The following is a 14,558-nucleotide window of genomic DNA, read 5'->3' on the forward strand; positions in this document are numbered from 1 at the left end:
GCAGTCCTAGGAATATTTCCAAACTTCGTGCACTCTGTGTTTAGCGGACTGCCCCTCATTTTCGGACTCGTTGCAGGGATACTATTTTTGCTCCTACTGCTACGATATGGCAAGCCAAATCACCAGTGCAACTCCAAGCACCATAAACAGAGCTCTATTGGAAATGAAGTGTCATGAGCGCATCGTCCAAATTTTGGGATTAACTTGCCTACGAGAAATAAATACCAGATGGTTTCTGTCATTCAGACCAATCTGGGAAGATTGATCTTACCGGTTCTACGCTGCCTGCTATGTGGAGAAGAATGCATGCTAGACATCGGTCTGACTGACTCTGACACTTCCATCAGTCATGCCAACGGATATTGATACTTTACTGAACCTAGTAACGGCCCATGTACAGTGTTGTCCCCAGTGGCTACCGATTCTGATGACAGCATTCATTGAATTCTCACAAACGCAGAATGCTGATGCTGAAGTACGAGAGGAAACTACAGGCTCACGGGTAACATCCGATTCGAACATTGCTGATGAGACCAATGCTGAAAGTGATGCTTCACATCTATGTGCGGTTAGTCTTCTGGACGAGGTAATCCAACTAGCACCTACAGTGATAATCGACTTTTTTACAGAGTTAGAAGATTTCATGTTTTCTCCAAGCACTAGCACCGACAATTGAGTTCAGCGCACAGTGTTCTGAGAGACTTTGAATTTGACCTTCATTTTTTAAAACAAAGAACTTTCTCCTATGATTTTTTTTTTTCTCTAAATTTCTATTTTTAATTTTTGGCACAAGTAATCTGCTTATAGTAGAACTATTCATAGAGAACAAGAATTATTTGAATACTCCAAGTGACAATATTTGACCTTTTCCACTTACAAACAGTTTATGTAACCTGACATGAAATCATTTCGGCCTTTTTTCTTCTGTATTTTTGAGCCATTTCATACATGTATGCTTTCTTGCTTCATTCATTTATCATTCGAACATAAATATATGCTTAGAATGAAACATTGCTTTAATGCGTACAGCACCAATGCATCTTTTATGTGTACAACCAGTTCAAATGCATTTTGTATGTGTTTCGGGTGGGTTTTTCACATTTCATGTGTACATATGTTTTAGATATGTTTAATCAGGTTTAGAATTCAGTAACGTCGTACATAAGAAAGTGGAGTGGGTGTTGTATGTCGCTTTGGATTCCGAATGAATTTCCCGATTCATGCCCTTATATAGGTACAATTCACATTGCCCGTATATAGGCCTAGAAAACCAGTCCTTATTTACGCATAGCCCATGCTACCCAAATACAAGCATGGCTTCTTCCATCCGTTCATCTACATCACAACGATTTCTTGGAAAACCAGACTCTTAACCTGAAGGGACTTCCCCTTGCCTGGATATTAATTTCTCCAAGAACTCATTTATTATGCATGAACAACTATTCCTTAGGGGTTTGTTCATGACATTCATAGGCCCGACTTTCATGTCAAAGCTGGCATTCCTAAACACCTTCAAGGTATAAATATACCTTCACTTGCTATGGCAAAGAACGGTGTGGTTCAGTGCAGTCCGACTACCTACTTGCACGACGCAGCTGGCTACAACAAGTGCCGAAGGAAGCCAACTCTCCAGCTGACACACTGACTAGAAGATGTCATCCTCCTGCCGAGAATCCAGCTCTTCTGACTTCCCTTGCAGGGTGTTGGGAAATCGAGTCCCGAGACAGAGATGCCAACCTCTCTCATTCTAAGGTATGAGCCGATTAGAACCTTGAGAAACCTTTGGTAATTCTTAACAAAACTAAACTTAGCTAAAAGACAGAACCTACTTCTTCCCTGGTACTAGACCTAGGTTAGGTACATTGGGGAAGGCGTATTTTAGAAGCACCAGTTGAGTATTTTAGTCTGTGTTATTAATGTATGTATTTTTATATATGTCATAGCAGCAGACAATGCGATTACAGTATTATTTTATATTACTGTTTACGCTGTACGTATTATTCTTCGGATTCTGTCTAACGATTGTAGCAGTTCATATCTCTTGCATGAGAAATAAGACTGTTCAATAAAACCCCTTTTTATTGAAAACGCCCGTCGCACTATTTCTCTGCAACTCTGTAGAAACGAAGCATGCACGATTGACTAACGTAGTTATCTATTGTTTCCACGACTCTGAAGATATTGTTCCAGTCCGAGGGAAACAAAGTTGTCATATTTATGCGGTTGTCAGAAACTAATCCCTTCTTGTTCATTCGAGAAAGTTTCTAGTGACCTCTGAGTTAGTCGGCACACTTAATTAAGTTTAATATACTCGATAGAGACATACTGACCTCTGTCCTATGTCAAATCTATAGTGTATATTATTCCAATGTGCAGGGCCTATTGGGAATACAGGAACTACACTACAAGATGTGAATGCTACAGGATGTATTGAGAAAGGTGCGTTGAAGTGTGAGGACTGTTTTGTGGAGCAGAGTTGGCAAAGAAAGAAGAGCATTATATAGGTTAAAGGAGGACAGAAAAATAGTGAGTCGGATACACCCAAGCTGCTCCAGGGTTTTGACGCATATTAAGAATTGGGGTGTAGGGTCATAGTTAGATATAGACACTGAGCTGGAAGACCCAAAGAGGGCCTGCTGGTTGAAGAGGACATTAGTGATATTGGGATTATTGGGGTAACCCAGTAACCCTCAGAACCTGGGTAAGTACACTGGAGAAAGAAAGTGGTTCTGTCGGGTTTCAGCCGACAGAAACACTTTCTTTCTCCAAGGTTGAAGGGGACAGGCAAGGTAGAGTTCTAAAGCAGTGAGCAAGTTGTTAGATGATATGACTGTAGAATGGGGTGAAGGGGTCATAGCCTTGAATTACTTGCGGGCGAGGTATATGGATCAGCTACATGGGAGAATTGAGGGGCAAATATGTACATTGAACCTGTTCAAAATAGACAAGTGGTGGATATGAATAGGGGTTGTGAAGAAAATGTTAAGAATGTTTCCCATAATGCTAATCTGCAAAGAAAAAAAATCTGAAGCAAAATTGCTAAAACAGATTTCACATCATAATCAGGTGGACAGAGGGATGAAAGAGTGATGGAGAGCTATTAAGGGTTAGGTCACAGTGAGGCGATCAAGTTTTTAGTGTATATATCAATCACAGAGTTTCCCCACCTTTGAGAACGCACTCAAGGAAACAGCAGAATGCCGCTTTTTTGTCAGCAGTATCCTTTATTTTCAGCAACAGATAGGTAGCATCTTGATCAATTTAAAGCACGCATTTCGGAACTTCTTGTTTCTTGATCACTGGCAATTTGCATGTAATGAGGCAGAAATGAGGGAATGTAAGAGTCACTTGTTTTTATTATTTTCCTCCAGTGGATAGACCTCCAGTAAAAAAACCATAGGTTTTAGGCACGTTATAGTTCGAAGTTAGCATTTAAAAAACCTGAGAAATTCACTGAAAAACCATATGTTTCAGGGACGTTATATTTAGTTGGACATTTCACTCGTACAAAACCATAGCAAATTTGCCGTTATAGTTAGTTCGGCTAACTATAACTCGCACCTCCGCAATGCACTGCTGATGACATCACATATTACATCATTCATGACATGGTCAGTGACATCACTGATGACATCACTGATGACGTGATCCAGTGGCTGTGTTTCTTTAAAGTTTAAATATGTATTATATATATATATGCCAAGGTGTATTGAAAAATGAGTGGGTGTTTAAGTGTGTGGATGGAGGATTTAGTAGGTGCATGACTGACTTTTTAAGTGAGTGATTATATGTGTCTTGCTGAATGCATGAGTTAGTTACTAAATTGCGTGAATGTCTGTATCAGTCTGTTTGTTGTTGTATGAGCTACTGCATGGGTTGGTCAGTAGCTACATGAGTGTCCATATGGGTTATGGGTTGTTCCACTGGGTGTATGTGTTCAAGAGTGCATGTGGACACAGCTGTATGGGTGGGTGAGTGTGTGTATGGGTGTGTTGGTGAGTGAATGGATGTCTCAGTGGTACAAGTCCAATTAACTACATATGTAAAAGGTAGTGTGAGAGTTGGAGTATATCAATGACTATACGTGAGAGCCAGTGATTGTGAGAGTGGCTGTATGGATGAGTGTGTACTTGTATCAGTGATTGTACAAGAGTGTAAGTATGCGTTTGTTTCTGTTTGAATAAGTGATGTGTTATGTGTATAACTGTGTAGGTCAGTAAATGGAAGTGTGATTGATTCTTTGCATGTCTGACTAGGTATGTGAGTAACGTAAGTTGGGGGATTACGTCCCCTTGGGTCCTGAGGGTCCCTGGGGCCAACTAGCCCACCAGGTACCTCCAGTAAGCACCACAGAGCTGCGTTGCAGAGAGGTGTAAAAAGGAGGCGTGGACTCAGACCACCTCTCAGTAATGCAGCTCTTTGGCTCATATTGGAGTTAGCTGGTGGGCTAGTTGGCCCCTAGGGACCCTCAGTATTCAAGGGGAATTAAGTCCCCAACTAACAACAAGGGGGCGCGTTTGCAGAGTGGTGAAGTAAGGGGCGTTACCTCCGTTTTTTTTTGGTTTTTTTTACAAGAGGGGGCTGTGTGCACCCCCTTTTTTTTTTACTTTTTTGGGGCCCTGGGGACCCCATCCCTCAGAGCCTGACCCCTTTTTGTAAAAAAAAAAAAATTTAAAAATCTGGAAGGGGCAAGTGTGGCCCCCCTTCCCGAGGCCAATTACAGCCCCGGCTACTCCTTCCCCCAGGGCATGGCCACATGTGTAATACATTTTTTAAAGGAGGGGGTGGCGTGGCCCCCCTTCCTGAGGCCAATTTTGGCCCTAGGGACCCCATTCCCCGGGGCTGTGCTTCTTTATATTTTTTGTTTTTTTTTTTTATTTTAAAATCGGGGAAAGGAGGTCAAGTTACACCTCTCCCAGGTAACTTTTGGCCCCAGGGACCCCACCCCCGGGCTGGCCTTTCCATTGGGGAGCATGGGGGGAGCCCCAATGCCCCCACGGTACCGCCGGCTGCCCGCGTCCTGCGGGAGCCAGCATTACTTTTCCACAAGGGGAGATGCTGACATGCAGCTCTCCTTGTGGAAAATCAATCTTGCTCTCGCTTCAATGACGGTACAAAAGGGGGTGGTGATGGACGGAGATGGTGATGGACGGAGCATTTGAATCAATCAAACACTCACACTCAGTCAAAAGATCTGGGTTTAATCCATCACCGTTCTTTAGCCCACTCTACCACCCCAGTTCAGACATGGCTATATGCAAATCAGTCTGACCCTGTGCCTCATGGGAACAGTCCAGCCTGAACTGCCAAGCCATGTCTTCCCTGGACCGGAAACAAGCTTCTGAGGACCGGTTTCTGGCATTCCAGCCGTCTTCAGCCCAGCTTGCTTGAATCCAGGGCTGGACTGTTCCCATGAAGCACAGGGTCAAGGCTGATTTGCATATAGCCATTGTCTGACCTAGGGTGGTGTGGAGTGCAAAAAAACGATGGATTTAGGCCCAGATCCTTGTACTGGGTGAATGTAAGACATTGATCTGCATTCTGTCCATCAACTGTGTTTTTTGCAATTTTCACCCCGAGTGGGCTGGGTATGCTGAAGAAGGCTGATAGCCAGAAACCGGTCCTTGGATGCTCGATTCCGGTCTAGGAAAGATATGGCTTGGTAGTTCAGGCTGGACTGTTCCCATGAGGCACAGGGGAAAGGTTGATTTGCATATAGCCATTGTCTGACCTAGGGTGGTGTGGAGTGCAATAAAACGATGGATTTAGGCCCAGATCCTTATATTGGGGGAATGTAAGACATTGATTTGCATTCTGTCCATCAACTGTGTTTTTTGCAATTCTCGCTTCAATGAGGCAAAGCAGAGGTTGCTCTTAGAGGGCGGAAGCCCTTTTGGCTCCCCTGAGCAGGCCTTGGGGGTCAGGGTGTTTCTACCCTGCCCCGTTTTTTTGTTTTTTAACCTCTTTTTCTGTTTTCTTGTGACTCGGTTCTACCGAGTCACAAGATGACTGCCAACACTTCCTGGTTTGGAGCGTTGGCAGCCAATCAGACTGAAGCGTGTGCCCCGGAGGGTTCACGGACCCACTGCTGCCCCAGGTATTGAAACTTTATTTATTTATTTATTTATTTTAAAAGTTTTATATAGCGCGGACAAGATCTTTGCAGATATCAGAGCGCTCTACATAGATGGTGGCGTACTCATACCAATAAATCAAAACAGTACAAATAGGTTACATAGAGGGGTACATGATGGGGGCGTAATCATACAAATAAATCAATAAATCAAACAGTACAACTAGGTTACATACGGGGTATGTGAGGGAGACTACTCATCTAAGTAGGCAAAGGGGTCAAGCAGGTAGAAGCATGTAGTACAGTGTTAACAGAGTTCTAGATACTAGTTCAAGTGTATTTAGCCATGAGGATAGCTTTTACTTCTTTTTTAAAGAGTGTAGTGGATGGGATAAGCCTTGTTTCTGGAGGGAGAGAGTTCCAGATCCTAGGTGCCATTCCAGAGAAGGAGCGCTTATATGTTTTTTCCTTCCGGAATCTTCGCGGTTTCAGCAGAAGATTATTTGTGCCTCTAGTGTTTCTGGTTCCGCCAGATATTGTCAATTTCTGGGCGAGGTAACCGGGTGACTTAAGGTGAACCGCCTTGTGTGTCATGCAGGCGATTTTCAGGTGTATTCTGGCTTCAAATGGCAGCCAATTCAGGGCTCTCAGGTCAGGGGTAATGTGGGAGTGCTTTTTTGACCCAGTGATGAGTCTCGCTGCAGCGTTTAGGGAGGCTCTTAGTGGTGCGGTTGTGGTTAGGGGGAGTCCGACTAGTGCGGTGCTGCCGTATTCAATTCGGGGGATGACTATAGCTTGTACTGCGGTTTGGAAGTCTTTGGCTGGGAGGAAGGGTTTAAGTTTTCTCAGAGTATTGATCTGGAAGTTCGCGCCCTTAGTTGCCTTGCTGATGTGTTGCTGCATGTTGAGATTGGTGTCAAGTGTAATGCCTAAAGATTTTGCTGAGTCCACGATGGTGGGTTGGACATGGAGTGCAGTTAGGTGTTTAAGCCAGGTTTGAGCAGTGGAGCTCTTAGCTGGAGGTGAGATCAGAAGGAACTCTGTTTTCAGGGCATTGAGTTTGAGGTGATTATCAGCAAGCCAGGATTGGGTGCATCTGATTGTTGCGTTCAGGAGCAGGATGTCATTGGGAGATTGTAATTTGAGATAAAGTTGGGTGTCATCGGCGTACATGTGAAAGTGTACATTGGATGCTTGTAGCAAGGTGGTGAGTGGTTCCATGACTAGGTTGAACAGAGTTGGGGATAAAGAGGAGCCCTGGGGGACTCCTAGCGTTACAGGTATTGGCGAGGACAACAGGTTGTTGCTCTTGAATTTCTGCGTCCTGTTGTGAAGAAAGGAAGTGAACCACTTGAGAACAGTACCAGATAAGCCCATTCTTGTGTTTAGGAGTTCTAGCAGATTCTCATGTTTAACGGTGTCGAATGCTGAAGAGAGATCAAGAAGGATGAGGAGGCAAGTGTCGTTTTGGTCTAGCATTTGAAGTGCGTCGTCAATTATGTGCGTCATTGCCGTTTCAGTACTGTGTCCCGCTCGGAAGCCTGACTGGTGCGGGTTGAGGAGATCAAATTGCTCAATGTGATTAGTCAATTGTAGTTGTGCGCATTTTTCTAGTAATTTGGCGAGGGTGGGAATATTGGTGATGGGTCGGTAGTTGTTGAGGTCGGAGGGGTCGGCTGTGGGCTTTTTTAGTAGAGGTGTGACTTGACCAACTTTGAGGGAGTCAGGGACGCTTCCTTGTTGGAGAGAGCTGTTGACAATTTTAGTCCAGAGAGGGAGAAGCAGAGGGGTAAAGTCTTTTACTGCGGAGGCAGGCAAGGGGTCCGTGAGGTGATTGGATGGTTTCAGGGTGTTGAGCAGTTTACCAATTTCTTCTTCCGAGTATGTGCCAAAGGTTGACCATGTAGCATTGTTTTTTGGTTCAGCGGTTGCAGGGCACTGGGGTTTGGAATGGAGGCTTGCATCAATAAGGAGATCGCTTTTTATGTTGTCAGTTTTTTGGATAAAGAAAGCAGCGAAGTCTTCACAGGAGGGTGCTTTACTCGCAGTGTTAATTGGTTGGGGTTGTTCCTTGGATTGTGATCGGATAAGCTCAAATAGTTTTCTCGGTCTGTTTTTTGCCTGGTCGAGCTGGCGGCTGAAGAAGTCTGATTTTGTACGTTTTATTTTCCTGAAGTAGGCGTTTCTCTTTGTCTTCAGGTCTTTTAGGTGCATTGCAGAGGGAGCTGCTCTCCAGATACGTTCAGCCATTCGCATGTCTCGTCTATCCTCATTGAGACTCCCGTCGTACCATGGGTTGGAGATTTTAGTAGTGACTCTTTTCAGCTGCATAGGTGCAGCCTCATTAATTATTGTGGTCATGGCATTGAGATAGTGGCCAGTCAGGGTTTGAACGTCCGTATCGTCTGTCGGTGGAAGAAGGAGATTGATAATGTGGTAGTTAGGGGGAACTAGAATGTCCATTATAGGTGTAGAAGATTCAGTTAGCCAGGTTTCAGTCAGTATGATTATGTCGAGGTCCCGCGATAAGAGGAGCTCTGCAATGGCGGCGGCATGTTTCGAGGCCGATCTACAATTGAGGAGGGTGCATTTGAGACGGGGTGTGCTGGGTGGTTCAAGAGCGAGGGGGACTCTTCTGAGGTTATTGGGGATGGAGGTTCTGTTGTTTAGTGTGGGGGGTCTAAGGGGATTTGAGTGTATCGAGGGGATGGTGAGGTGTGGGGAGGTTGTGTCATTTTGGGATGCTGGGTCATAGGAGCGGAGAAGGGTGAGTGTGTTGAGATCAGAAATAGGGTTGTGGGTATTTTTCTCAGTAACTACTGAACGGATTTACACCATTTATAAAAAAAAGGGCTCTTTCTGAACCAAGGGCTACCTTTTTGCCAAATTTGGTGTAATTCCGTTCAGCAGTTCGGGCTGTAGCTTTGTCTAAAGTTTCCTATGAATGACAGATATCGAACCCAATCTTTTTCTAATTTCTCAGAAACTATTGAACGGATTTACATCATTTTAAAAAAAAAAAAGGTCGCTTTCTGGACCAAGACCTACCATTTTTCCAAATTTGGTGTAATTCCGTTCAGCAGTTCGGACTGTAGCTTTGTCTAAAATTTCCTATGGAAATTAACATGGGGAAAAACGCGTTTTGGGCCGCCTCTTTTTTCTCGGCCCCCGCTTGATGAACCACCCCAACACTTTCAAGACAGGAGCGCCCCACTAGTTTTGAACATTTTGCGCAGATTCGTCAAACGATGCCAAAGTTATTGGGTAAAAAAACGCTTTTCCTATGGAAACTAGGTCCTAACTATAACTACCTACTGGGGTGTGTGTGAATGTTTGTATGTATGTATGTATGTATGTATGTATATCTCACACCAACATCCCAACTCCACCAAGGAAAGGGGAGCACGCACACGAGGATCCAAATCATGGCTGATTTAATGTAGTGTGGTCACTCCAGACCCAGCAGGAAAACATAGAGATATATCATTATATATCATTGTTAAGGCCCAATGCCAGGTAGTAGAGCCCTTTTACAGACAGTAGATTTGAAAAACATAGAAACGAGGTATTGGTAAATAGACAGGAACATATACAGTAAACAGGCTATTGGAATGTTCACTAGGGATTACAACATTTCACAATAGGAATACTGTACATAGGAACAAGAAACAGTGTAGCAAAGGTATTTTGTTTACATTTGAATTGCTTTAGGGTGGTAGGTTTCATGTAGTATGAAAATATATTTAAGTTGAATGCTAGTAACAGGATGTTCAAGGCTTCTTTGCTGGTATGTTGGTGCTTAAGGCTACAGAAATGTCTTCACTTGCATAGGTGGATATCTGGAGCAAAGGGGAAACTCAGGAAGAGGGGGTAAAGAGTGTGGAAATTTTACAACAGCCTAGAGCGTGTAGTAAGAAATGTCAAATGAGGCAGTCTTAAGGACACAAGCAAGGATAGTGTGTCTCCTCAAGGTAGTACACTAGCACATCAAATATTATGCTACAATGTTTCTTATAGAAAGTAACTTCAGAACTGCTGTTCAAGCCCTCATACTCTCGCATCTTGATGGTGGTAGAGCTCTGGTCCATGGCCTTCCAGACTCCACTCTCGACTCCCTTTATTACTCCCTACACACCAAAGCATGTCTCATCCACGGCCTGAAGAAATGCAACCACATCACCCCATTTGTTGGTACTCCATTTACACACTTGCCTTCCCGGCCGGCACAACCTACAAACACAATTGCATTATTTACAAAGCTATTGTGATCAGCATCCTCATTTGTATTGTGTACAAGCTCACCATCACTGGTGGCTCTCACACACCCACATCAACAACACTATCAGAATGCAGCATAAGTAGTGTAAACATGAAAAAGAAGCCAGCAGGCCTTTTGCATCTATGCATCCAGGTTCTGGCACAGCATTCCTATTTCTAATAGAATCCCCCCAATGCTGCTTCAATTTAGGGAACAGTTGAAGACGGACCACTTTAAAGAACACTACGTCACAATGTAGTAACAGTACACTTCTGCTTGTAGACTCTCCTATCACTTGTTGACTGTGTGCTTTCCTTGACCCTATGCACCATTCTACTGCCTTTTGGTCAGGTTTACACTAATCAAATTTTACATATTACATAAATACATTTGGATAAGGGAATTTTGGAAGTAGAAATGGAGCAGAGATGCTGAATGTTGTTTATTTCATGGAGAAGGAGATGTTGACTATGAGGTGTTAACACAGTGATGATAAAATGAGCATGTGATTCAAGGGATCACAGTGGGAGTGATTGGGGAAGAAGGTGGAGTTCGAAAGAGGTCCGAAAAAAACTGAATAATGGATGTAGCATACTGATAGTACCTCGGTTCAACGCTGATGTCACCAAAGTATGCGAGCCGGATGGAGAGGGGGATGCAGAGTTAAAAAAAAAAGAGAGACAAGATACTGCAAGATAGGTCCCATCATACATGAGGCAGAGGAGACGAGTGTTACCTAACCACAATGTGGAATTTGAAAGAAGAAAATACAGTGATTACAGTATGCAAGTCTGGCAGGCTGGTGGTGGACAGGTAAAGAAGACACAAAAGGGAGGGATACATTTACCAGTGGAGGGCTACCACCATACTCTACTGGTGTGTTGATGAAACTGGCCATGTCAGAATGCAAATGATGGGGCCCCCAGGCAGAATGCGATAAAGGCCCACCCTTGACAAAGGCTTTACAATGAATGGGGGTCTGAGAGTGGTCCAACTGCACTGCAGGAGCAGCAGTGGCCTCTGCTAAGATCCTGGAAAGTGGCCTGGTCAGTGTGAGGAGTAGGTATTGTGGCTTTATGAATGGGGTCAATCAATCTTTTTGAGATGCTGAGTGCGGATTGCGGAAAATGATTCAGAGTAGTCTGTGAGGGAGGTGTTTGGTGGACTGGTGTTCCATTGTCAAGATGATACTCTTGCCATATCGCCTGTGCTTTATAGAAGATTTGAGTTGAGAAGGGGAGGGATGATGTGATTTGGGAGCTTCACTTGACTGTGTCTGAAGGTTTATTGTTGTGGTTGTCCCGTGTAACAGGCAGGTGGGTGTTGAGAAGGTCAGGATTACTGCATGCATGTTTTACTGTGTCAAATAGCTAGGCTCTTGACCGTGGAAGGACCAAATGCAAATTGAGCCTGCCAAAAATTGTATACTTTGGCGTGTAAGTTACACACAGTTCTAAAAGAACTATATTATTTTGTCTCACCAGTATCCTGTGGCACTTATGAATAATATTTTCTGCATCAATATTACCTATAGTTGAGACATCTATGCTGATAGTCAGTCAGTTGTATTCTGATGCTACCAAGGAAGTTGATATGTCAGATGTGAGCAGCTCTTTCCATCCTGGATTTAACCTTGCATACTGGTACTTTTATTACTGTTGTTCACGATAATGACATACAATGGCAAGCTCCAGAACTCAAAAGGTAAAAAAACAAAGTGGCAGTGTGAGATATGCATGTCTGAAGAGGGTCAATTTAAGGACCCGAAGTTTAGGCCACTTTATGGCCTTTTAGGAGCTTTTTTGCAAGCATATTTGGAAGGCTGGGGAGCCCTGTCCAGGTGAGTTGAATATGTATGACAATGTCTATATTCTGACAACCGATTGTATTACAATCGGTAAATGTGTGTGTGTGTGGGGGGGGGGGGGGGGGGGACAACACTTTAATGTAGACTCTAGGGGGTATTCCACATTTTCTGCGAAAAAGTGGAAGTGCACTTCAGATTAAGCAAACAGGGATTTTTTTAAATTTCTGGACAATCTCAAAGCACTTCCTAGAACAAGTTGGTTTGCTTGTTTTAGTGACATGAGGAATGTCACTGCCTGTGAGGAATGTATGACACTGTACCCAAGAAATCAGTGGCATTGACATGCAATAAATAAAATGCAGCGGACTATGGGGCACACGTGATAAATCCATAATTGTGCAAGAATCATCCAATACCATTGGTCCTGGCTATAGTGTTCTGTGGGTGTGTTTGTCCTACAATAAATATAGATTACAAAGTAGCAAGGAGCGAGATTCCACTTGAGAAATACCGCGGGATCACATTGCCCGACACTAAGTAGCCATACATGACATCATGTTACAAAGTATTAAGCAGCTGAGTTGTAGAAGATGGATGTAAACTTGGAGATGGCCCCGAATAACATGCATCTTTAATGTGCTGTGCAGTGCTGTGCTGTCCTGCCTGTTGTCAGGACAAACTGCTCCGGGGACGTCATTTCGTTGCCTCTCTTAGGAGTCTTCCTCCGGGGCACATTTTTGGGCAGTGACGTTTCACGGAGAGGAGGGGCAGAGCGTTCCGGGTTCGGGATAAGCGGGCACACCCAAGAACATACAAACAAGTCACTTCAGGCAACGCAGAGGTTTCATCCACATTTAACAAAACAAAGAAGCAGATCAGTGCCTGTGGGGGCAAATTATGTCCGAAAAGCCGTGAGTCTCCTGAACTTTTTGCCGACAGGACCCGGGCAGCGCTCAGACATAAACATAGGGACTGTGGGCGCTTTATCTCCCCCGCTCAGTACAGTGGTCTGCACCAATTAAAGCGAACCGGAACGGCTTACCTTCCTTAGCTTTTTTCCTTCTTGCCAAAGTTCCTCCGAGTTTCCCCAGGAACGAGTCATCTTTCTTTCTTGATGGAGGCGATTTAGGGGTAGGGGACTTGGGCGTGGAGGGGGATTTTTGCGGGGACGTTGCCATACCGCGGCGGTAGTAGTAGTTCGGGGGGTTGACGAGTGCTGGGGGACCTCCCGCCCGGTGGGATGATAGCAGAGTCAGATTTGTGAGCCCTGCTCCGTTGAAAGGGCTGTTCCCTCTCCAGCGGAAGCGGAATCATTTCAGGCATTCCAGGCAGCTCCCCCTGCCCCCGCCCATCCCGCCAGGCTCCAGTCCAGGGAAGCAGGCTCTGCAGACGGTGCACTGCAGCAGCAACCTGGAAGCAGAATCCGGCCTGACGCTGGCCAGGCCTCCTCGCGGCTCGGCCATGCTGACGCTCCCGCTGCCCAGGGACTGGTGATTCGACCACTCAACCCAGGTGGGAGACGAGAGTCCCGCTGTTCTGCCAAATGTACTTCAGTTTTCATGTTCTCTCTCGGGAAAGAATGCCGTTCCTCAAACTCCAGATTTACAAACCTCTCTCCTTCACACCGAGTCTCTCTATTTTCAATTTTAGTTTACAGGCTATCTGAAAATCTGAGCTCTCTGTGTCCACGCCGGGGATAAGAAGCGCCATATAAACTATGCATGCAGAGTAGGCGCTTATTGAAGCATTGAAGAGCTCTCAGGCCTGGCGAGAGTAAAGAAACCCGTCATATAAGTATCGATACAATCGGTGCTTTAAATGGTCAGTACTGTCCGGTACTGAGTACCTGCACTTCTTCAAGGTGAAAGGGTGAGTGCCTGCACTTCTCAGCAAAGCTGCAATGCAATTAATGGGAGAGTACCAGTACTTCTTAGCAGTAAACAGGTGCTCTATGTCGTGAGTAGCAGTATTTTTATATTTTCATTTAAAGCACAGAATACAATAAGACATCTCTTGAATGTTGCAGCGTTTGCTGTTCTTTACTACATCTGTGTGTGAAGGTGGGAAATCGTGAATGGAACAATAGAAATGCTCTGGGACAGTTGGAATTTGAGATGCCAGCCAGGCAATGACCATAGTGCCAATATCAGCCCACTCACCAGCCCGCTCACAGCAACATGCATGTCGCAGAAATAAGCAGACAAGACAACTTTGTGTTGGAGAAAAGTAGTTGCAGGTTTATTAGCATATACACCTGCCAACAAGGTTGGTTATCTTACAGACGATCCAAAGGCAAGCCGCCCCTCGCGGCCTACCACCTGATGGGCCAATTTGCAAAGTGGCCTTAGCCAATCGTTGCTTAGCGGTTGTGGTGAGGAGATAGCCCCACGCATATCCGGTGAACCATTGGTCCACCCTCT

At 44.7% G+C, this 14,558-nt stretch overlaps 1 protein-coding gene across 1 annotated transcript in view; it reads right to left on the bottom strand.

Annotated features, from left to right (window-relative positions):
* Positions 1-13,488, bottom strand: part of PARVA (parvin alpha) — a 197,132-nt gene extending 183,644 nt beyond the window's left edge. The window contains exon 1 of the mRNA XM_086955935.1: positions 13,181-13,488. Coding sequence (XP_086812061.1) covers positions 13,181-13,316 — 136 coding nt within the window. The 5' untranslated portion in view covers positions 13,317-13,488. The remainder of the gene's footprint in view (positions 1-13,180) is intronic.
* Positions 13,489-14,558: the final 1,070 nt, after the last annotated feature.

This window comes from Lissotriton vulgaris, chromosome 2_1 (assembly GCF_964263255.1).
Source record: "Lissotriton vulgaris chromosome 2_1, aLisVul1.2, whole genome shotgun sequence".
Lineage (NCBI taxonomy): Eukaryota > Metazoa > Chordata > Amphibia > Caudata > Salamandridae > Lissotriton > Lissotriton vulgaris.